The following is a 22,527-nucleotide window of genomic DNA, read 5'->3' as shown; positions in this document are numbered from 1 at the left end:
GACTTCAGCTCACTTTAATTATGTATTTTTCTTGATACAATAACTTTAAATAATAATTTAGTATGTAGCAGTAAAAAAAAGAACTTTATTATTTACAACACATCCTGCTCCAAAAACACACGTTTACACAATCCTTCTCTTGAAAATGAAATATACAAAAGCTTGCATTTGAGGTTAAGGAGATAGTCCATGGGCCAGCAGGCCAAATTTCACATATTTGTCTACTTTGGGGTGGCAAAGTCTAATGAGGATTTTCATTTAGGTTACATGTTGGTATGATACCCATGATTCTGAGGTAGGTAAATGTGTGCATTTTATGTTTTGACCTCTATGTGGTTAGTTGGTGCCACAGGTTTGATGGTATGAAATAATGTTGTATTATCTGGGAACAATCTTTTCAAACAAAGGGAATTTTCTATGTTATTCACTTCATAATACAACATATTAAGGTATGAAAAAACTGGAATGGTAATGACATCTCTATGGTCCAATCTTTCGGGGGTCAAATGTCATAAATGTATGCATTTTGGGGTATATCAAGACAGAATGGGAAGTATAGAAATATCTAGTTCCGCTATTTGTAACAGTGTTGTTTCAACAATGAGTCAGTCTAGGTCAATCATTTCGAAGAGATGGCAAAAATGTACCAAATACCATGTTTTTACGATGAGATCCACCCAATGGAGTGTTCTATTGTTGTTTGATACAGTCATTTTCAATGAGCATGTGAACATTCCAACTTGCCTTAAAATGTATGTATCAGCCTGCAAACATTCTATTGCATAGATTCCCAAACAACAAGACATATACAGGTGTGAAAAGGTTGGAAAGCTACTCTTTTGGAGTGGGCATCATATCTATTTGTTCATAGGAATGGGGGGAATAAGATGAGACTATTAAAACTTTACCACCCCAAAGTGGACTACATTTTTCACTGGCCTATGGACTACTTAACAAATCTTCAGTCCCAAAACTAATACTGCATTAGAACATGTTTTCTTTACTTTGGTAAGTTACAGTAAATCTACACTGCAATATGCAGCCATTATACAAAGATCAACAGCAGCAATAGTGAAAAATAATATTATTAACAAACCTGATGCAAAAATTATTTTGCATTTAAAGCAAAACATTTTTGTAAATTAAATGTGAGAAAATCTATGTAATTCATTATACATTTGAGAAAACTGACAAAAACTTTCTCATGTAAAACATGTGTTCAAATTGAACACATTATACAGAGTCAGCCACAAAACCCCAAAAAGGTAACAAAGTTTTGTATGTTCAAAGAGTTTCAAGAGGACTGCAGAAAGTAAAACGGCCTAGCCAACGTAAAACGGCCTAGCCAACGTAAAACGACCTAGCCAACGTTAAACGGCCTAGCCAACGTAAAACGGCCTAGCCAACGTAAAACGACCTAGCCAACGTTAAACGGCCTAGCCAACGTAAAACGGCCTAGCCAAAGTAAAACGGCCTAGCCAAAGTAAAACGGCCTAGCCAACGTAAAACGGCCTAGCCAAAGTAAAACGGCCTAGCCAACGTAAAACAGCCTAGCCAAAGTAAAACGGCCTAGCCAAAGTAAAACGGCCTAGACAAAGTTAAACGGCCTAGCCAACGTAAAACGGCCTAGCCAAAGTAAAACAGCCTAGCCAAAGTAAAACAGCCTAGCCAAAGTAAAACAGGCTAGCCAAAGTAAAACGGCCTAGCCAAAGTAAAACGGCCTAGCCAAAATAAAACGGCCTAGCCAAAGTAAAACGGCCTAGCCAAACAAAAGGCACAACAAAAATGATAATAAAACAAGAACAGATTTACATCTTTAAAAAAAACAAATATCATAAGCTCTGTCATAGACACCTTCTGTGGGAAACACAACGAAATATGTTGGCTACTCATTCAGACCTCTCCGTTTGTGACGATGGCATCCTTCTATAGCCATACAGTATCATGATCTTAAGGCACATTCGACACACACAGCACACTGCGCAGGCAAGGCGGCTTGACCGTATCTTTCTCTGTTCTCCTCACACGTACGCAGGCACACACACACACACAGCTAGTCTACAGTCTTGGCCTGATCCTCGTTGGACTTCTTCAGAATGGTGAGAAGGTTCTGAGACATGAAGTAGGGTCTCTCTGCAGTTCCGTCATTGCGTTCCAGGTCTTCCACTGGAAAATCAATGGATTGATGAGACAACAATAAGAGAAGCAACCATTGTCAAACTCCAACATCTCTTCAGGTAAAACAGCATCCTATTCCTAACAACATAAAGGTTACCCAGACACCTTCTAAGCTTAATCCTGTACTGAAAAGCATGCGTTGATGAAAGTGCTTGTATAGTCCAGGACTAAACTTATTAAGTCTGTATCTGGGAAACTGTCCAAAGTGAATAGAAACTCACCATTGTGTCATTCTCCCACTGTCCTATCATCATTCAATATGATTACATTTGTCATTTACATGCAAAAAAAAAAGCTATATATTGATCCATACAACAAACTTTAATCAACAGCTGCATCCAACAGAAGCAAACTGAGTGGAATGTATCATATATAAGTGAAATACTACATCAGCTAACATGGTTACAATGTGACACACACTGACAGAAACAGATAGAAAACATTGACAGAAGGTTGCAAGGTTAGTTTTGATAAAGCACTCAAAGGCAATGTTACTGAAACACCATGCAGCACAGAGATAGGAAGAAGAGAGAGAAGAGAGACAGATAAAGAGCGAGAGAGAAAGAGAGACAGATTGAGAGAAAGAAGAAAACAAAGGCAAATAGGGTCAGTAAACATTGAACAGGGCTTGCAGGGTCGTATTCATTAGGCCATGCAGCGGAAAACGTTTAAAAACATTTTGCAACAGAAAACAAAAACAAGTTCAGGTACGCCTCATAATGAGGCCGGAATGGAGTGAATGGAATGGCATCAAACACATGGAAACAATGTTTTTGATGTATTTGATACCATTCCACTGATTCCGCTCCAGCTATTACCAAGAGCCTGTCCTCCCCAATTAAGGTGCCACCAACCTCCTGTGGTTAATACGACCTAGATCTGAGAGGTTAAAACGATTGCGTCACAGCAACACAATCACAGCAGTTAAGCCAGTCTGAAATTCCAAGGCAAGTAGTTTGTGGAATTTCCCTACAATGCATTGAGTCCAAAAACGTGTTCTTGGCTGGAGGGATCATCTATATAATTGATACAGAACTTAATAAGCTAATTAAATAATTACACACAGATGTAATAAGACATAATAAGCATACCTATTAATAAATACATACTGTACATACACATTGATTCCATTGGAAATCACATTTTCATATCAAAGGATATCAAAGGATTTACCATTTGGTGTCAGCTGGTATCAATGTAAACATTGTTCGTTTTCACCGTTAGTTGAAGTTTTGTTTTGATTGACTGTAAACATTGTAATAGTGAATTCATAGTGCATTCATTACTCATTACTTCATGATATTAAGACAATTAAATATTCATAATAACAATTGTAGTAGTCAGGCACAGGTTCAGCACTCACAGATCTAAAGATCCTCACGATAAAAAAAACATCACTGTCTAAAACCAAACCAACACAATAAATGAATAATCAATAAATAAACATAATATTTTCAAGCTACAGAGATGCACTGGGTTTTTGATCAGCCTTTTACAACCACAGGACCTTGTTAAAACCATCTATCTTTATGTTAAAACAACCCTATGTGTGAATACAATACATTAGCACTGTGAAAAGTCTTGCATTTAAAAGCTGGTCATACATTTAACTGGTTCAAATCACACAGTCGTTAGCATAGAATTACATATTAGCATAGAATTACATATTACGTCATTAGTAACAGGTAGTGTATACTGGCTCCATACGGCACATGTTATATGAGGAGGGCCAGGAGCATTTCCTGACCTAGTTATGAGGTTTACCAAGCTTCACGTCTCCATGACAACGTAAACCACTACTCCTGGGGTGTAGAAGGATGGTCTTTAGGCTCCGCCTCTTGAGGTTTCTTTTCCTCTATTTCTTCCTTTTTAGGTTCTGTCGGCTGGTGATCCTTCTCTCCAGGCTTGTCCTCCTTTGATCCCTTGTCTTCCACATCTTCCTCCTCTTCTGGTCTCTTCTTTTCTGGTCCCTTCTCTTCCTCCTCCTCCTTCACTTCAGATTTCTCCTCTTGTGTTTCTTCCACTTCCGCCTCTTCGCTCTTCTCCTTCAGAGGTTGCTCCTCTTCGTTGGCCTGCATGAACACATCTTGGCGTTTCAGTTGTATCTCTCCATCTTGTTCTTTCAGCGGTACTTCCTCCTCCAGGCGAACTTCGTCCATCAGTGTAGGTTCACTTGGGTCAGCGTCTGGCTGTTCCGTACCATCTTTGTTGTCCTCTTCCTCCGCCATTTTGGTTTTGGAGAGAATCTCGTGAAGCTCCGGAGACATGAAGTACGGCCTTTCTGGAGAGCCGTCGTTTCTCTCCAGGTCTTCGCCTTCGTTGTGTGTGTGTTTGATGAGTATTATGGGGTTATGTTTGTTCGGGTTAGTGGAAAAAAAGAACAGAAGCAAAACGTGTGGAATAAGAAATAGTGAAGTGTGGAATAAGGAGGGAAGAGACAAAGAGAAGGAAAAGTCAGAAACATGGCAGGCAAAAGAGGAATCTCAGGTAAAAAGAGCATTTCAGATTTGGAAAGTTGTGTGAGTGACTAAAGAGTATACCAATAAAAGAGGATATTACTTACAGAAGCAGAGGAAGAGTGTGTCCACACACATAGCGTACACACTGAAGAATCCATGGGCAATCAGGTAGGATCCCACCACCACCGTCTAGGAAGAGAGAGACAGGCACACACACAGTGTTGGAATCAATACAAACAACACTTACAGACACTCGAAGGCAGTATTTCTCAGCCTTGAGTCAGTAGAGCGGCCCTGGGATAATGTTGACCAGTTTTAATGTAAGGATCCTATAAATAAGTATGACCTTTAGCTTACCAATCCCTAGCACAAAAAACATTGAGAAACATGGATTGAAGTAACAGTTTAAGAGTTCATTCAGGCCTGTCTCTCACCAGAATGGGAACCCAGTAGTAGTTGAGAGAGGGGGCAGTCTGCTCCACAGCCTTAATCCTCCCAGAGAAGAAGAAGAAAGAACAGATTCCTAGCAAGAGAAGAAGAGATGCATATTATTAGGATATGAGGGCTCACTGAAAGGTATCACAGATGGTGGGAAACTGTATAAGGTGTCAATCAAGTCTCTGCTTGTGTTTCGGAGGATCACTTACCCACAATTCCAACGATGAGGAGCTTCCCCAAAAACAATAGGAAGTCAGTCACCTTGTCCAAGACAGCCACCCTGAGAAGCCAACAGAGAAATTAATCAAAAGAAACCCAAAGAGATACATGAATACTGTCTATATGAATGGAGATGTGGAGTTGTTAAAGATGCTATTGCTCTTCAGAAAAGGTCCCAGAGACTTGGGTTTGAGAAGGAGATGTGAAGGGTTCATGGAGGGTTTATGAAGGGCGCGTCTCAGTAGTCAACAACACTCACCTGATTATATTTCTCATGAGGAGGAAGAAGGCATCTCTGGCTGAGGTACAGAAGCTTTTACCATATATTGCCACCTAGGGGAAACATGTGGTGTTACATACAGTGTCAATTCACACAGTCTTCAATTCATACAGTTCACACTGTCTTCAATTCACACAGTTCACATTGCCTTCAATTCACTCAGTTCACACAGTCTTCAATTCACACAGTTCACACTGTCTTCAATTCACACAGTTCACACTGTCTTCAATTCACACAGTTCACACTGTCTTCAATTCACACAGTTCACACTGTCTTCAATTCACACAGTTCACACTGTCTTCAATTCACACAGTTCACACTGCCTTCAATTCACACAGTTCACACTGTCTTCAATTCACACAGTTCACACTGTCTTCAATTCACACAGTTCACACTGCCTTCAATTCACACAGTTCACACTGTCTTCAATTCACACAGTTCACACTGTCTTCAATTCACACAGTTCACACCGTCTTCAATTCACACAGTTCACACAGTCTTTAACACACAAATAACGTACATTCACACAGTTAGGTTGATGAACTCACCATAATGTAGGCATTTCTGTTGAGGAACTTGATGAATTTCTCCAGGCACCAGAAGCAGCACTTCAGGCAGCTGAGCAGGAACTTGGCAAAGCGATTCTGGGCAGCTAGTGGGGTACATAACAACAAACAGGAGATAATGACATCTGTTCCTGTTCATTTAGATAACAACCATCTATTACAATGTAATAATTAGTAGTGACATTTTTTTGGTCCATTTCCCACTGTATGATGTCAATGAGGAAGTATCCCAGTCATTCACGTCTGAGAATGGAACAGGATATGTGAGAACACCACCTCACCTTTCAGCTTCTGGTCCAGGTACTCCAGTAGAACCCTGATGACCTGAACCAGAGACAGGATGAGGGAACCGAAGGCAAGGGAGCCTGTATGGTATCTAGACAGGGGGAAGAAGGTTGTGTCCAAATGATTGGTCTCTCACTAACTCTCCATGCAACCCTTCCTTCTTTCTTTCTTTCTTTCTTTCTTTCTTTCTTTCTTTCTTTCTTTCTTTCTTTCTTTCTTTCTTTCTTTCTTTCTTTCTTTCTTTCTTTCTTTCTTTCTTCTTTCTTTCTTTCACCCTATCACTCACTCACTCACACACTCACTCAGTCACTCACTCACGCCCCCCACCCACCCACCCACGTGCACTGCTTACACACACACACACATGCATCCAAACCCCCACCCCCCATCCCACACGCTACCCCTCCTACCTGAGGGCTCGACCAAGTGAGGAGCAGATGGGGTTGGCTGGGATGTCGTCGGGCTTCTTGAAAGCCCAGTAGTAGGATGCGAAGGCCCCAGCCAGGGTCACCTGACCCAGCGCCGTCACAAAGTTAGCACACCAGAAGAAGAGGAACACGTTGTAGAACTGGAACAGGATGAGGTATTTATGGTAGTAGGTCTCGCCTCCGTAGAAGGCAAACAGGCACTCGGCGTCCGGGCACCGGGCTGTGATGTTGGTGGTGTTGAACGTCTGAGAAAAGAGAGGGGAAATCTCTGTGATATTAGCACTTCTGCTGGTATTAAAGGAGTAGTCCACTTATATTCAATACATGAGAAAAAAGGCAGTTTTTGACACTATATACAAATAGAATAGAAGGAACATATAAAAGTTTACAAAAAATAAGTCTGATGTGTAAACAGGCAGATATGGAAGAACAGAGACATCTTGTGGCTCACCTCGGGATTGCAGGTGTCTCTGGAGTAATTACACTCAGTGGTGTTGAACACTTTGTACACCTGCTCATTGGAGGTGGACAGGAAGCTGGGAAAGGTGGTCAAGGAGGTTCCATCACTAAGGAAGTAGATACTGAGACATGTCATACAGACGTGACCATCTGCATGGAAACTTTATGGATACATTTAGTTTCCGCAGCGAGGACTTGTGGAGGAGTCGTCCCAGTTATTTTCCTTGACGGTCTCAGTCTGTCCACATTTCAATCTGCACGGTTCCCTTCACCATCTACAGCTATCTAGGCTAGCGCTACAACAAAACCTATAACTAAAAGTAATCTAGCACATTTCACACCATTACAAGGACCGATACAGGAACACTTCTTTCCCTTGACAGACATGTAAACATGAATAACATGATTGACAGCTGAAGGATACACAGCGGTGATGGCCCAGTAGGCTATGACCAGGGCCAGCAGGGCAAAGGTCAACAGAGGGTAGAACAGTGATGACATCACATGGCCAACAGCCCTGCTGGCCTCCTTGATGAGGGCGATGGCGATGAGGACTCTCTTCCTGAGGAAGATGAGCAGCAGGATGACAACCACCTCCACGATGGACAGGATGATCACTGACGAAGGAGCGGAGTGCAGTTAGAGTGTTGGTGTGTGTGTGTCTCAACTTGAGTTGAATGAGTTGATGTGAGAGAGCGAGGGAGAAAGAGTATAGAAAGGGAGAGATAGGGAGAGAGAGTGTCATTTCCCCAAATTTGACATCCTTATTCAAGGTTTCAAAGACCTCTCTGATGAGAGTAGGCTACCTGTCCTGTTGGGGGAGGACGCAGAGAGCTGTGGGTTGGCAGTGCACTACATTGCTGCCTGCCATAACATGAGGGACAGTGTCTCACAGACCAACCAACCTGCACATGTCCTCTATGCTTACTGTTATTGTTCAATGTATAGTTATTTTGACTCTTGATTATTGTTGTTACTGTTGTCCTGTTGACTATATTGATTATTATTATTTTAATTATGTTAATATTGTAAATCTCCAAAGTAAGCTTTGGCAATATGTACATTGTCACATCATGCCAATGAAGCAAATTCAAATGAATTGAGAGAGAAAGAGAAAGTGAGAGAGCAGAAGAGAGAGAAAAATAAATAGAGAGGGAGAGAGATGAAAGAGGGAGAATGAATGCATGTACTCACTGAAAGCCAGCCAGGTCTGTCTGATCTGCAGGTAAACAGAGAAGTCTGTCTGCAGTCCCAGATCACGGATAGTGACGTCAGAACCCGGCTCTCCCTTCAGGCTGCGGTACTCCATGGCACAATGGAAGATCCCTAAACATTTTAAATTGTAAGAGTCAGCGAAATGACGTTGCACGAGCAGCACCGCAGATATTGCGATGAGCAAGATGTAATACTTGGCTCTCACACAGTGACACAGTATCTGTACACGTGTACGGTGTTTTCTTCACACCGTTACAGCCTGGTAGCCATGGGACCAAATCAGCTGAGAAGTTTAGCCTTACACTTCAACGCTCTTAGTTGTTGCGGAAATTGACCCACTCTGATGTTTACTTAGTGCACCTACGTCATATCACTGAGCCTACCTCTAACATTTCTTAATGGTTAACTTGATAAAGCACAATGTTGATTTCATTATTTTTAATGGTACTTTAAATAGGTAAAACCACAGTATGTTTTCAGTTAGATAGGTTTTGGGAAAGGGGAATATAATACCATATCCGATGACCAGTATCACCATGACGATCATGACCCAGATCATGATCCCGGCCAGGTAGCGCAGGAGGACGATGAAGATGAGACTGACCACCATGGCTATCACCAGACCACTGGAGGAGAGACAGGAAATCACATTCACAGAACCATATTAAGATGAGACTGACCCCCCTCCCACACACTGTCACCAGACCGCTGGAGGAGAGACAGGAAATCACATTCACATTCACAGAACCTTATTAAGATGAGACTGACCCCCCCTCCCACACACTGTCACCAGACCGCTGGAGGAGAGACAGGAAATCACATTCACATTCACATAACCTTATTAAGATGAGACTGACCCCCCTCCCACACACTGTCACCAGACCACTGGAGGAGAGACAGGAAATCACATTCACAGAACCTTATTAAGATGAGACTGACCCCCCTCCCACACACTGTCACCAGACCACTGGAGGAGAGACAGGAAATCACATTCACAGAACCTTATTAAGATGAGACTGACCCCCCTCCCACACACTGTCACCAGACCACTGGAGGAGAGACAGGAAATCACATTCACAGAACCTTATTAAGATGAGACTGACCCCCCTCCCACACACTGTCACCAGACCGCTGGAGGAGAGACAGGAAATCACATTCACAGAACCTTATTAAGATGAGACTGACCCCCCTCCCACACACTGTCACCAGACCACTGGAGGAGAGACAGGAAATCACATTCACAGAACCTTATTAAGATGAGACTGACCCCCCTCCCACACACTGTCACCAGACCACTGGAGGAATACAGATAATATTCAAATTCACAGAACTTTGTTATTCCTGTGAGGGAACATTTATCTCTATGGGGAAATGTTGGCTCAGCAATACATTATTGGGATAATACAGGTAACTATAGAGTGTGCAACTTTCTTTATTGTCTTGTGTCATGAGTGTGTTTACCACAGAGAGACACTCACATCAGTATCCAGTACCAGGACACAGTGTAGTCCTCAAAGATCCTCATGGCTACCTGGCGAGCCTCAACAACCACATTGGACTTCCTGTAAGAACAACAAGTCCACTTAACACTTCGCTAACAATTGACAGACAGACAAGCGGGCGGACAGACAGACAGACAGATGATAGGTTGGTTGGTAGGTAGGTTGATTGATTGATTAATTCATACAGTACCAGTCAAAAGTTTGGACACACCTACTCATTCAAGGGTTTTTCTTTGTTTTGACTATTTTCGAATATTGTAGAATAATAGTGAAGACATCAAAACTATGAAATAACACATATGGAATCATGTAGTACCCAAATAAGTGTTTTCAAAGTAACCACACTTTGCCTTGATGACAGCATTGCACACTCTTGGCATTCTCTCAACCAGCTTCATGAGGTAGTCACCTGGAATGTATTTCAATGAACAGGTGTGCCTAGTTAAAAGTTCATTTGTGGAATTTCTTTCCTTCTTAATGCATTTGAACCAATCAGTTGTGTTGTGACAAGATAGGGGTGGTAAACTGAAGACCAAATCCATATTATTGCAAGAACAGCTTAAATAAGCAAAGTGAAACGACAGTCCATCATTACTTTAAGACATGAAGGTCAGTCAATCAGGAACATTTCAAGAACTTTGAAATTTTCTTCAAGTGCAGTTGCAAAAACCATCAAGCGCTATGATGAAACTGGCTCTCATGAAGACCGCCACAGGAAAGGAAGACTCAGAGTTACCTCTGCTGCAGAGAAAAAATTCATTCGAGTTAACTGCACCTCAGAATGCAGCCCAAATAAATGCTTCATAGAGTTCAAGTAACAGACACGTCTCAACATCAACTGTTCAGAGGAGACTGCGTGAATCAGGCCTTCATGGTCAAATTGCTGCAAAGAAACCACTACTAAAATACACCAATAATAAGAAAAAACTTGCTTAGGCCAGGAAACACAAGCAATGGACATTAGACCAGTGGAAATCTCTCCTTTGGTCTGATGAGTCCAATTTTTAGGTTTTTGGTTCCAACCTCCGTGTCTTTGTGAGACGCAGGGTAGGTGAACGAATGATCTCTGCATGTGTGGTTCCCACCGTGAAGCATGGAGGAGGAGGTGTGATGTTGTGGGGTTGCTTTGCTGGTGACATTGTCAGTGATTTATTTAGAATTCAAGGCACACTTATCCAGCATGGCTACCATAGGATTCTGCAGCGATTCACCATCCCATCTGGTTTGGGCTTAGTGGGACTATTGTTTGTTTTTCAATAGGACAATGACCCAATACACCTCCAGGCTGCGTAAGGGCTATTTGACCAAGGAGAGTGATGGAGTGATACATTAGATGACCTGGCCTCCACAATCCCCCGACCTCAACCCAATTGAGACGGTTTGGGATGAGTTGGACCGCAGAGTGAAGGAAAAGCAGCCAACAAATGCTCAGCATATGTGGGAACTTCTTCAAGACTGTTGGAAAAGCATTGCAGGTGAAGCTGGTTAAGAGAATGCCAAGAATGCGCAAAGCTGCCCTCGAGGCAAAGGGTGGCTACTTTGAAGAATTTAATTTGTTTCAACATTTTTTGTTTACTACATGATTCCATATGTGATATTTCATAGTTTTGATGTCTTCACTACTACTCTACAATGTAGAAAATAGTCCAAATAAAGAAAAACCCTTGAATGAGTAGGTGTGTCCAAACTTTTGACTGGTACTGTATATTGACGGTGTTTCAGGTTGAGGCATGAGGACTCACTTTGAAGCGTCCAGAAAATCAGTGGCGTTCACCTTCTCTCCCTCCCCGTTGTCAAAAATAGTCTCGTTGCCAACGACAACCACACCACCTTTCATGGTACTGAGAGCTGGAAGGCACCGACGAGTGACTGGAGGGAGAGGAGAGAGAGTAGAGATCAAGAATCACTAACTGTGTGGCCACTATACATTTACTAAGTCTTTATAAAAACACACACACACATACAGTGCACGCTATGGCTCCTGAGAAGACTTACATGGTTTGCTGGACATGAGCATGGAAGGACACAGGCCATCCCTCAGGATCTCGGGAGCACTCTGCGAAACAAAACTAAAGTCACCCTTAGTTACACATTATTTCCCTAACTACATACTTTGCCACTGCAAATGTATCTCCTCTGTCACCCACCATTTTGGAGAAGTCCACTCCTTCCTTGCAGAACTGCTTGTAGTACTCCTGCTCTCCTTTGTTCAGGTAGGCTTTCAGCAACGTCATGTGTTTGGTAGGACAGCTTTCCACACATAACTGAGTGGTGGGGCACTGGAACTCCAGCAGGGTCAGGGGACTGGCACACTTCAGGATGTTGAAGTAGAACAGGAGAGGTTTCTTCCTGTTAGAGACAGTTACGGTTGCAGTTGGAAGTTTACATACACCTTAGCCAAATACATTTCAACACAGTTTTCACAATTCCTGACATGTTATCCTAGTAAATATTCCCTGTCTTAGGTCAGTTAGGATCACCACTTTATTCTAAGAAAGTGAAATGTCAGAATAGTAGTAGAAAGAATTATTAATTTCAGCTTTTATTTCTTTCATCACATTCCCAGTGGAACAGAAGAACATACATTCAATTAGTATTTGGTAGAATTGCCTTTAAATTGTTTAACTTGGGTCAAACGTTTCGGGTAGCCTTCCACAAGCTTCCCACAATAAGTTGGGTGAATTGTGGCCCATTCCTCCAGGCCTCCTTGCTCACACATGCTTTTTCAGTTTTGCCCACACATTTTCTATGGGATTGAGGTCAGGGCTATGTGTGAATAGTAGTAGTGAATATGTAGAGACAGTTATATAGTAGTGAATATGTAGAGACAGTTATATAGTAGTGAATATGTAGAGACAGTTATATAGTAGTTCATATTCACAGGAAGTACATATACAGCGGTTATAACACATCCTTCAGGATGTTCTTTTTTATCTTCACACAACAGGTTACAGGCTCACCACAGAGCATCAGGATGATACCACAAAAGCCATATTAACACAAAGAGACAGATAATATCTTGACATGTGAATGGACAAGAGGAATTCTAAAGGATCAGTATTGAAGAGAGATGTTCAAAGGCAGAATAAATAGGGGGGTAATGGAAGGTGCTTACTCCAGGGGGGTCCCGGCCTGGCCACAGAACTGTCCTCTGCTGTCAGTCGGGTAGATAACCTTCCTGGGGTCCCCCTGAGACCAGGCTGGAGTAGGAGGAAGTATAACAACACTGTAGTTCAGATACTGTCCAGTTATCATAAGGACACATGATGGAATCGAATAGAATCATTTCAAATAGAATAAAATATCACTTTACTGTGTCTTGTTTGGGCCTTGTGTTTTGGTTAATCATGTCACATGACCTGGAATTTAAACTTTATTTAAAGCTCTTTCATCAAACTGCTCCCTTTTCTTTTTATGTCCGACGGCCCAGCACCATCCTCAGACCATTTCTTACATTTTTGGTCCAATTATCATTTCTGGAAAAGGCTTACAATAAAAGTTCAAATCCAGGTCATGTGACATGATTAACAAAAACACAGGGCCCTAGAACTGATGTAATGGCTTAGTGTAGTTATGGAGACACTGACCCAGGATCCCCACAGCAAAGTATCCCAGTATGGCCAAGATGAAGAGAATACAGCAGAACACATCTGTGCAGCCCCTGGCAACCACAGGAGCAGAGAAGGAGGGAGAGAGAGATGGTTCGACTGCTATTTTTTGACGTTGAGCTTTATTAAGCTTTGCTATGTGGGTAATTGATAGAGTGAGGTTTGGCTGTCAAAGCTGATAATGAGATGATTACCTGTTGTGGATGGGTCCTTTGAAGGTAGGGTCAAACTTCCGTGCTTCACCTGTGAACAAGCAAAGAGAGAGAGTTTTTTTCTTTACATTTATACACAGATGTGTGTGTGTGTGTGTGTGTGTGTGTGTGTGTGTGTGTGTGTGTGTGTGTGTGTGTGTGTGTGTGTGTGTGTGTGTGTGTGTGTGTGTGTGTGTGTGTGTGTGTGTGTGTGTGTGTGTGTGTGTGTGTGTGTGTGGTGTATGTGTTTATATCTGTGTATCAGTATATCTGTAAGTGTGTGTACACATTAACAACGCTGAGACGTATTTTCCATAACAAAAGGATTCTCCCGCAAGACCGACATGCCTAGCAACCCACAAAATGGCTCCCTGGTGACTCAGAGCTCCCGGCGGACATTCTTAGGTGCCATAGTAACGCTATGGTAACACCTCAGAGACTCGGCAGGCACCACATCAGACAGCGCATCTACTCAATTCACCATAGTCTGGTAGCAGAGCAAGACAATTATAATGTTGTAATACAGTCTGAATGGTCCTGATACAATGTATTCTACATAACATCTAGAAACCAACACAAAAAGCTCAATCACCCAAGAACATTTTTAGTTCTTACCCAGAGTGACTTACAGTACTGAGTGCATACATTGTCGTTCCCCCCCGTGGGAATCAAACCCACAACCCTGGCACTGCCAACGCCATGCTCCACTAACTGAGCTACACAGTTCTACAATACGCAAATGATGTGGGGCAACATTGTATTTCCTGTTTTGCATCTAAGATCTTGACCCTTATCCTGTTATGACAGATGGCCATGTGTCTTGTCAACGAACGTGTCACATTATTTTCTGAACATAGAGCACAGTGTGACTGAGAACATTGTTGCAGCTTCTTGTGGACATGATATACTGCTCTGTCAACGTGAGATATAACAGTGAGTCAGGCTTTCCATCCTGCTCAACAAACAAATAGGAAACACCCCTTTTCTTCAGATGGCAGAACAATTAGTTTGACTGTACAGTATTTAAGAACATTATGAGTGTTGGAAATCCCATTGTACACAACGGCTGCAATGTGATGACACACTGTAGCTTACACTCCTAGAAAAAAGGGTTCCAAAATAGTTATTCGGCTGTCCCCATAGGAGAACCCTTTTTGGTTCCAGGTAGAACCCTTTTTGGTTGTAAGAGTGTACACTATTTCACTGTGTCATCAGATCACACACATTGCAACCATCGAACACCCAGTGTCCCATAGAATAAACCATATTGGTTTATAAACTAAAGTGAGTTGCCTCAATCTCATTCATTTACTGTCTTTAATTACAGTCCATAATGTTCAGTTCAAAACATAAACAACGTCACAGACAACAACTGCAAAGGCTACTCCCATCATGCCCTCAATCAGTGAGAAGTGAAAGAAACAACAGGCACAACGAAAACCGTTACACCGCCGTCCTGAATATTTACAATACCTTTATTCTTTGCCATTCTCACTCCTCAGTCACTCCCTTTCTGTCTTTTTCATCAACAGGTTGGCTGTATTCATGTGTTGTGCTGTGTTGCCTATATTTCTTTCAGTACACTTTTAATGCGTTAAGTGTGTCTCGACTCCAGACCACCACCTCAGACCTCACTTCCTTCTTCCTGTGTATTGCAAAATAAAGAACGAGTCAAATCTTGTTCTGCCTTCCTTTACCATTACGCTCTCTTCATTTCTCCCTCTCTTTGCCTATTTTACTGGGCTGTTGTCATGGGAAAGGGTGGCACACAGGAGGGTTGGAGAGGAGAGAGAGAGAGAGGTGACAGTGTTTTTCTTTTCCCTCGACCGGCATAACTTAACCTTTTTCACTCCTATAATGACTTTGGTGAGTTCACCCTAATAGAGGGGATTTTAAAAGCTTTACAGGACTTGCATCTATCCTAAAATAGATGGGTGTGGATGCAAAAGTCAGGGCGACTAGAAACGGAGCTAAACATCTATCACTCTCATGTAGGTCAAGTATGTAGACACTGATATAATATGATCATTCGTAAAACTCAACTGCAGTTCCCTTCCTATTCAGGGGATAGCAACAGGCTATGCACCTAACTGGGTCGACTGCAAACACACAGTGTGTGGTGCACTGTGCATGACTTAGTTAGGTCTAGTGGTTCATCCAGAATGTTCCTTCAAATAACACATGCAACCATATATCTGTAAAAAGCCTACAGGAAGAGGATCCTTCATATGAGTCGGCAGTTCTCTCGCTAACCAGCGAGGATGGGACTTCTCTGAACTTTCTAACTTCTTGTTTCAAAGTTAAGACTTATTTTTTAAACGTTTCACTCCTGATTGCCTTCACAACCGTGCTGAAAGTATCTATAACTAGACTACATATTATTTACAAACAATTGATTAACTATCAAATATATGATCTATAAGTCTATAGTCTATAAATGAGTTTTCAACAAAACACTGGCAATGTTTGTAGTCTACCCAGCATTTTCTTTTGTACTGTCTTGTATTTGAATGTGTATTTTATATTGCATTAGACAGGGCGCATTTGGAAAAGAGAGCTCTCAATATGTCTTCCCAGTCGATATAAAGGTTCAATCAAAAATGAAAATGCAGCCTGCATAGACCACCATACATATCTGTGTCTGTTCTGGAAGGACATATGCCCTCCTACATGCTCTCCCTGGTCTGGCCATGACACCTTCCCACCTTCCAACCTCCAAGGCCATATGATAGACACACAGCGTAGACAATACTGACTAGTGTGTATTGACAGACTTCAGTCTGACAATGGGACCTAGAGTGGGAGTAGCCTGGAAGCAGATCTGTGCTGTCTTGTCAATTGTCACATGACATAAGCAATCAAAGTTCAAACAGATCTGGGGCCAGCCTAGAAGAAGCTTTTATCCAAAACGCTCAGTTCAGTGAGTCCTTTCACTATGTGACCGCAACGACCCTGACGTTGCTGGCATAATGCCCTTACCAGCTGAGCCACACAGTGCCGTCATGATGGACATGTTCCACTTCCAGACCCAGTGGGACTATTGAATGTCCACTACCTAGACACTCTTAATGGGGTTGTGGTCTTAGTGATCTAATTGTTTAGTATCTGCTGGTCTGTTGTGGTCTAGTGATCTAATGTCTGCTGGTCTGTTGTGGTCTAGTGATCTAATGGTTTAGTGTCTGCTGGTCTGTTGTGGTCTAGTGATCTAATGGTTTAGTGTCTGCTGGTCTATTGTGGTCTAGCACACAGAGACAGGGCATTACTGCCATGGCTGGATGGCCAACATAACAGTAGCTGCAGATAGGTGGTGGAGAAAGAAGCCTCTCGTTCCAATGTTACTCAAAAACATGGCATTTGAGTGTCGATATGAATCTTGTATATTGATGAGTTATTACTAATTCCATGTGTCTGTACAGGAATAGGTTGGAAGGACTTCGCTAATAACACAGGCTACTATAGTGGCAGGTAGCCTAGTGGTTAAATTGTTGGGTCAGGATCAAAAGGTCACTGGTTCTAATACCTGTGCAGACAAGATGAAAAATATGTTGATGTGCCCTTGAGCAATGCACTTACACCTAACTTGCTCCAGGGGTGCTGTACTACTATGGCTGACCCTGTAAAACAACCCATTTCATTGCACCTATCTGGTGTAGGTGACAATTCAACAACAGTACATCATATTGATTTGTATATGGAATAGGTCATGGTGTAGTTTATACTGCACAACTCAACTGCTTCCAGAGTAAACTCTTCTTTGGCAGTAGCCTGAGAGAAGATGTCAGATATTCCTGAGACTGAAGGGGGGGTTCCAGTTCCCTTTTCTGAAGTGTCTATACTTGCCGCTGGTTGCCAAATAAATCCAGCACAAATCCTGCCTGCCGCTCCCCTCTCATTCCCCTACATGGCTCACTACGATCACACTAAGCAAATCTGTCTAACAGTTTTGCTGTGACCTGACAGCCAGAGACAGCACGACAAAGGATCATTGTGAAACAACACACTCACTCATATGCTGTGTGTGTGTGTGTGTGCCACTTGAGTTCATGAGTTGACTCAGTGCCCCTAGACTCAGTGTGATGAGTGGGTACATCAGACACTCAGCAACAGGCCTGTGCATGCTGCTACCGGCGGGTGCTTTAGACTAGACACTAGACAAGACATCCAGCCGGCACACTGGCCCACTCATACACAGTCAGAGGATATTCATATAGACAGACAACATGGCAGGAAACTAGCCTGGTCCCTGGGCTGTTTGGTCTGTTTTGCTGTCTCCAGGTTGGTGGCAAAACAGCACAATGAGACATGATACCAGGGCCTGTATGTGTCTCAGAGTAATGCTGATCTAGGATCAGTTTCAATACTCCTACTCCAAGATAAACACTCCTTCCCCTAGATCAGCACTCCTACCTCCTAGATCAGCACTCCTACCTCCTAGATCAGCACTTACCTCTTAGATCAGCACTCCTACCTCCTAGATCAGCACTCCTACCTCCTAGATCAGCACTCCTACCTCCTAGATCAGCACTCCTACCTCCTAGATCAGCACTCCTTCGCCTAGATCAGCACTCCTACCTCATAGATCAGCACTCCTTCCCCTAGATCAGCACTCCTTCCCTAGATCAGCACTCCTACCTCCTAGATCAGCACTTACCTCTTAGATCAGCACTCCTACCTCCTAGATCAGCACTCCTATCTCCTAGATAGCACTCCTACCTCCTAGATCAGCACTCCTACCTCCTAGATCAGCACTCCTTCGCCTAGATCAGCACTCCTACCTCCTAGATCAGCACTCCTACCTCCTAGATCAGCACTTACCTCTTAGATCAGCACTCCTACCTCCTAGATCAGCACTCCTACCTCCTAGATCAGCACTCCTACCTCCTAGATCAGCACTCCTACCTCCTAGATCAGCACTCCTTCGCCTAGATCAGCACTCCTACCTCATAGATCAGCACTCCTTCCCCTAGATCAGCACTCCTTCCCTAGATCAGCACTCCTACCTCCTAGATCAGCACTTACCTCTTAGATCAGCACTCCTACCTCCTAGATCAGCACTCCTATCTCCTAGATAGCACTCCTACCTCCTAGATCAGCACTCCTACCTCCTAGATCAGCACTCCTTCGCCTAGATCAGCACTCCTACCTCCTAGATCAGCACTCCTACCTCCTAGATCAGCACTCCTACCTCCTGGATCAGCACTCCTACCTCATGGATCAGCACTGCTACCTCATAGATCAGCACTCCTACCTCCTAGATCAGCACTCCTACCTCCTAGATCAGCACTCCTACCTCCTAGATCAGCACTCCTACCTCCTAGATCAGCACTCTACCTCCTAGATCAGCAATCCTACCTCCTAGATCAAAACTCCTACCTCCTAGATCAGCACTCCTACCTCCTAGATCAGCACTCCTACCTCCTAGATCAGCACTCCTACTTCCTAGATCAGCACTCCTACCTCCTAGATCAGCACTCCTACCTCCTGGATCAGCACTCCTACCTCATGGATCAGCACTGCTACCTCATAGATCAGCACTCCTACCTCCTAGATCAGCACTCCTACCTCCTAGATCAGCACTCCTACCTCCTAGATCAGCACTCCTACCTCCTAGATCAGCACTCCTACTTCCTAGATCAGCACTCCTACCTCCTAGATCAGCACTCCTACCTCCTGGATCAGCACTCCTACCTCATGGATCAGCACTGCTACCTCATAGATCAGCACTCCTACCTTCTAGATCAGCGCTCCTCCTCCTAGATCAGCACTCCTACCTTCTAGATCAGTACTCCTACCTCCTAGATCAGCACTCCTACCTCCTAGATCAGCACTCCTCCTCCTAGATCAGCACTTCTCCTCCTAGATCAGCACTCCTACCTCCTAGATCAGCACTCCTACCTCCTAGATCAGCACTCCTACCTCCTAGATCAGCACTCCTACCTCCTAGATCAGCACTCCTACCTCCTAGATCAGCACCCCTCCTCCTAGATCAGCACTCCTACCTCATAGATCAGCACTCCTCCTCCAAGATCAGCACTCCTACCTTATAGATCAGCACTCCTACCTCCTAGATCAGCACCCCTCCTCCTAGATCAGCACTCCTACCTCCTAGATCAGCACTCCTCCTCCTATATCAGCACTCCTCCTCCTAGATCAGCACTCCTCCTCCAAGATCAGCACTCCTCCTCCTAGATCAGCATTCCTACCTCCTAGATCAGCACTCCTACCTCCAAGATCAGCACTCCTACCTTCTAGATCAGCACTCCTCCTCCAAGATCAGCACTCCTACCTCCTAGATCAGCACTCCTCCTCCTATATAGCACTCCTCCTCCTAGATCAGCACTCCTACCTTATAGATCAGCACTCCTCCTCCTAGATCAGCACTCCTACCTCCTAGATCAGCACTCCTACCTCCTAGATCAGCACTCCTACCTCCTAGATCAGCACTTCTACTCTGAGACACTTTATGGATACAGGCCATGGCTAGCAGAAAACTGGGATCCAGGCTTTGACTCTCTATAGGTACCTGAAACATTGGTTTAAAGGCCTTCTGTTCAGTTTATGACCTTTCTGGCTGATGTGTGATGTGGGGGCAGGGAGCTGACTGAGGACAAGGCCTGTTTACATGGCAACAGGAAAGTCACAAGGATACTGTACTGACATCAGTGGGTCCTTAGATAAACCATAGAGCAGGGATCATCAACTAGATTCAAGACAATGTTTTCTTGAGCGGATGGTCGGTGGGCCGGAACATAGTTACAAATCCTTTGTAGACTACAAATTGACTGCAAGAGGCCCAAACAGATAATAACATAATAATTTTAAACCTTGCTTACATTTGTATACGATCATGTCTCTCTATTATGCGTGGGAATACTTTGTAACAGATTTCCAAAATTAAAATCACTTGGAGCTGATTTTCTGGTGTTTTTACAGTCTTATGTCCACCAATGAAAATTCCAACAAAAAATGATGATTATTCAAATACATTTTTGTTTGGCTCAGATAACTTGGGTGGCCAAATAAAATCACCTGCCAGTTGGGGAACCCTGCCATAGAGAATGTGCCTATAAGGCAACTATTGTCCGTCTCTCACTCCCTTTCTTACAAACTAGTCATACTGAATGGATATCAGTGAATCCAATTTAACATGACTTAGATTACATTGGAATTAATGACTGTAAGTCGCTTTGGATAAAAGTGTCTGTTAAATGGCATATATATATTATATATATTATTACAAACCTAGGCCTCTATCTTCATCATAATATGACTAGGGCGGGGCCTAAATGCTGAATTACCGACAACGTATTGTAAGCCTGCTATGTTGGTAATCAGTTGAGGTTTGAAGTGCAGGTCTATTCCAACATGTGATGACATTGACTGGAGGGATTAAGGCTAAACAGGATGGAGGACCTCGATGACTCAACAGATCTTCTGAACAACAACTCAACCCAAAGTCCAACCACCATTTGGAAGTGCAACTGCAGCGAATGACAGGCTGACTATCTGTCTACCTCTTGAGAGATATGTGACATGCCACGCAATGAGTGACATGCCACGCAATGAGTGACATGCCACGCAATGAGTGACATTTTAGAAAGTCGTTATGGCAAAACTTAAATAAATCACTGTTAATGATGCACTACAGCTGAGGGCCAATTGTTTCCGCTGCGGTGGTGTGTGTGTGTGTGTGTGTGTGTGTGTGTGTGTGTGTGTGTGTGTGTGTGTGTGTGTGTGTGTGTGTGTGTGTGTGTGTGTGTGTGTGTGTGTGTGTGTGTGTGTGTGAGTAATAACCATATGGCATTCTAGATATCACCACATGGGTGTTGTCACACAAACAACTTCTGCTTCTGTGAGAGAGCAGACTGAGCAAACCTCACCGTTATAAGCTGTCAATACACATTCACTCTATTGATTATTCTGTTCTAGAAATGAATTGGCAATTAATTAATCATTGCCCGCAAAGCAACATTTGACTAATAGCTTTGTCCTATATACTGGTTCAAGTCAAATGGACAAAGGCTGTAGAATAGACTATCCGACTTTGCTTTCTGATTCTTCTGATTCCATTTAGTGGGAACAATGGACCATGTGGGAGACATATTGGCCTAGGCCATAGGGGGTTATTCATTTCCATATGATCAGTGTACATAATAGGGCAACAATGAATATCACTTAGTCCTTAAATTGAACATAAACAGTGCATCTCTTGATAGATGTAGGCTGAAACAGCACAGCTGCAAGCCTTTGATAAATGCAGGATTGATTATTTGTAAAGGGTATTTTTAATGGGAAACGTAAACTATTATTCTGCACGCTGATTATGATGATGTTGCGATGTAAATCTGTATGGGAGTGGGACACACGCGGCCGGTCCCCACCCATCATTCACGAGTCATTGTTTCCATTTTTTTCCACCCACACCCCTTTAAAAAAAAATAACGGTGCGAAGAGAATGCGAAGAAAGGGAACATTTCTTACCATATTTCGAGTCCGGAGTCGGGTTCTTCTCGTTTAGCTCCATGGTTGAATACTTGGGTGTTCTCGCTGCTGCCTGCTGATCAAATTTTGGACAGTTACCATGGAAATGTCGAAAAAAAAAACCATCAATAACACAGTGAGCGATTCCCTATTCGCCGTCAAAACCTAACGTACTGTGTGTGGCAAGACCCATCCCAAATCATGATACATTCCATACC

The 22,527-nt window shown here is 43.1% G+C and overlaps 1 protein-coding gene across 4 annotated transcripts; it reads right to left on the bottom strand.

Moving 5' to 3' along the window:
* Positions 1-62: 62 nt before the first annotated feature.
* slc44a2 (solute carrier family 44 member 2 (CTL2 blood group)) lies at positions 63-22,527 on the bottom strand. Of its 4 annotated transcripts, none has more exons than XM_031832455.1 (20): positions 15,302-15,492; positions 13,832-13,880; positions 13,617-13,690; positions 13,145-13,229; positions 12,177-12,378; positions 12,025-12,085; positions 11,772-11,898; positions 10,006-10,089; positions 9,041-9,153; positions 8,507-8,638; positions 7,737-7,929; positions 7,305-7,389; positions 6,836-7,098; positions 6,422-6,516; positions 6,123-6,226; positions 5,554-5,627; positions 5,285-5,355; positions 5,072-5,160; positions 4,742-4,826; positions 63-2,166 (listed from the first exon to the last, which is right to left on the bottom strand). In XM_031832455.1, exons 1-20 carry the CDS (start codon positions 15,315-15,317, stop codon positions 2,054-2,056), a joined length of 2,115 nt encoding a protein of 704 aa, XP_031688315.1. In that variant the 5' UTR covers positions 15,318-15,492; the 3' UTR covers positions 63-2,053. The 4 variants fall into 4 exon arrangements, with proteins under 4 accessions (XP_031688315.1, XP_031688314.1, XP_031688308.1 ...); XM_031832454.1 differs by lacking the exon at positions 15,302-15,492 and adding an exon at positions 22,310-22,527 and having other exon boundaries at positions 64-2,166; XM_031832448.1 differs by lacking the exon at positions 15,302-15,492 and adding an exon at positions 22,310-22,505 and having other exon boundaries at positions 64-4,492.

This window comes from Oncorhynchus kisutch, linkage group LG1 (genome assembly GCF_002021735.2).
Source record: "Oncorhynchus kisutch isolate 150728-3 linkage group LG1, Okis_V2, whole genome shotgun sequence".
NCBI lineage: Eukaryota > Metazoa > Chordata > Actinopteri > Salmoniformes > Salmonidae > Oncorhynchus > Oncorhynchus kisutch.
The sequence above is the reverse complement of the archived record's forward strand: the minus strand, read 5'-3'. Positions and strand labels throughout refer to the sequence as shown.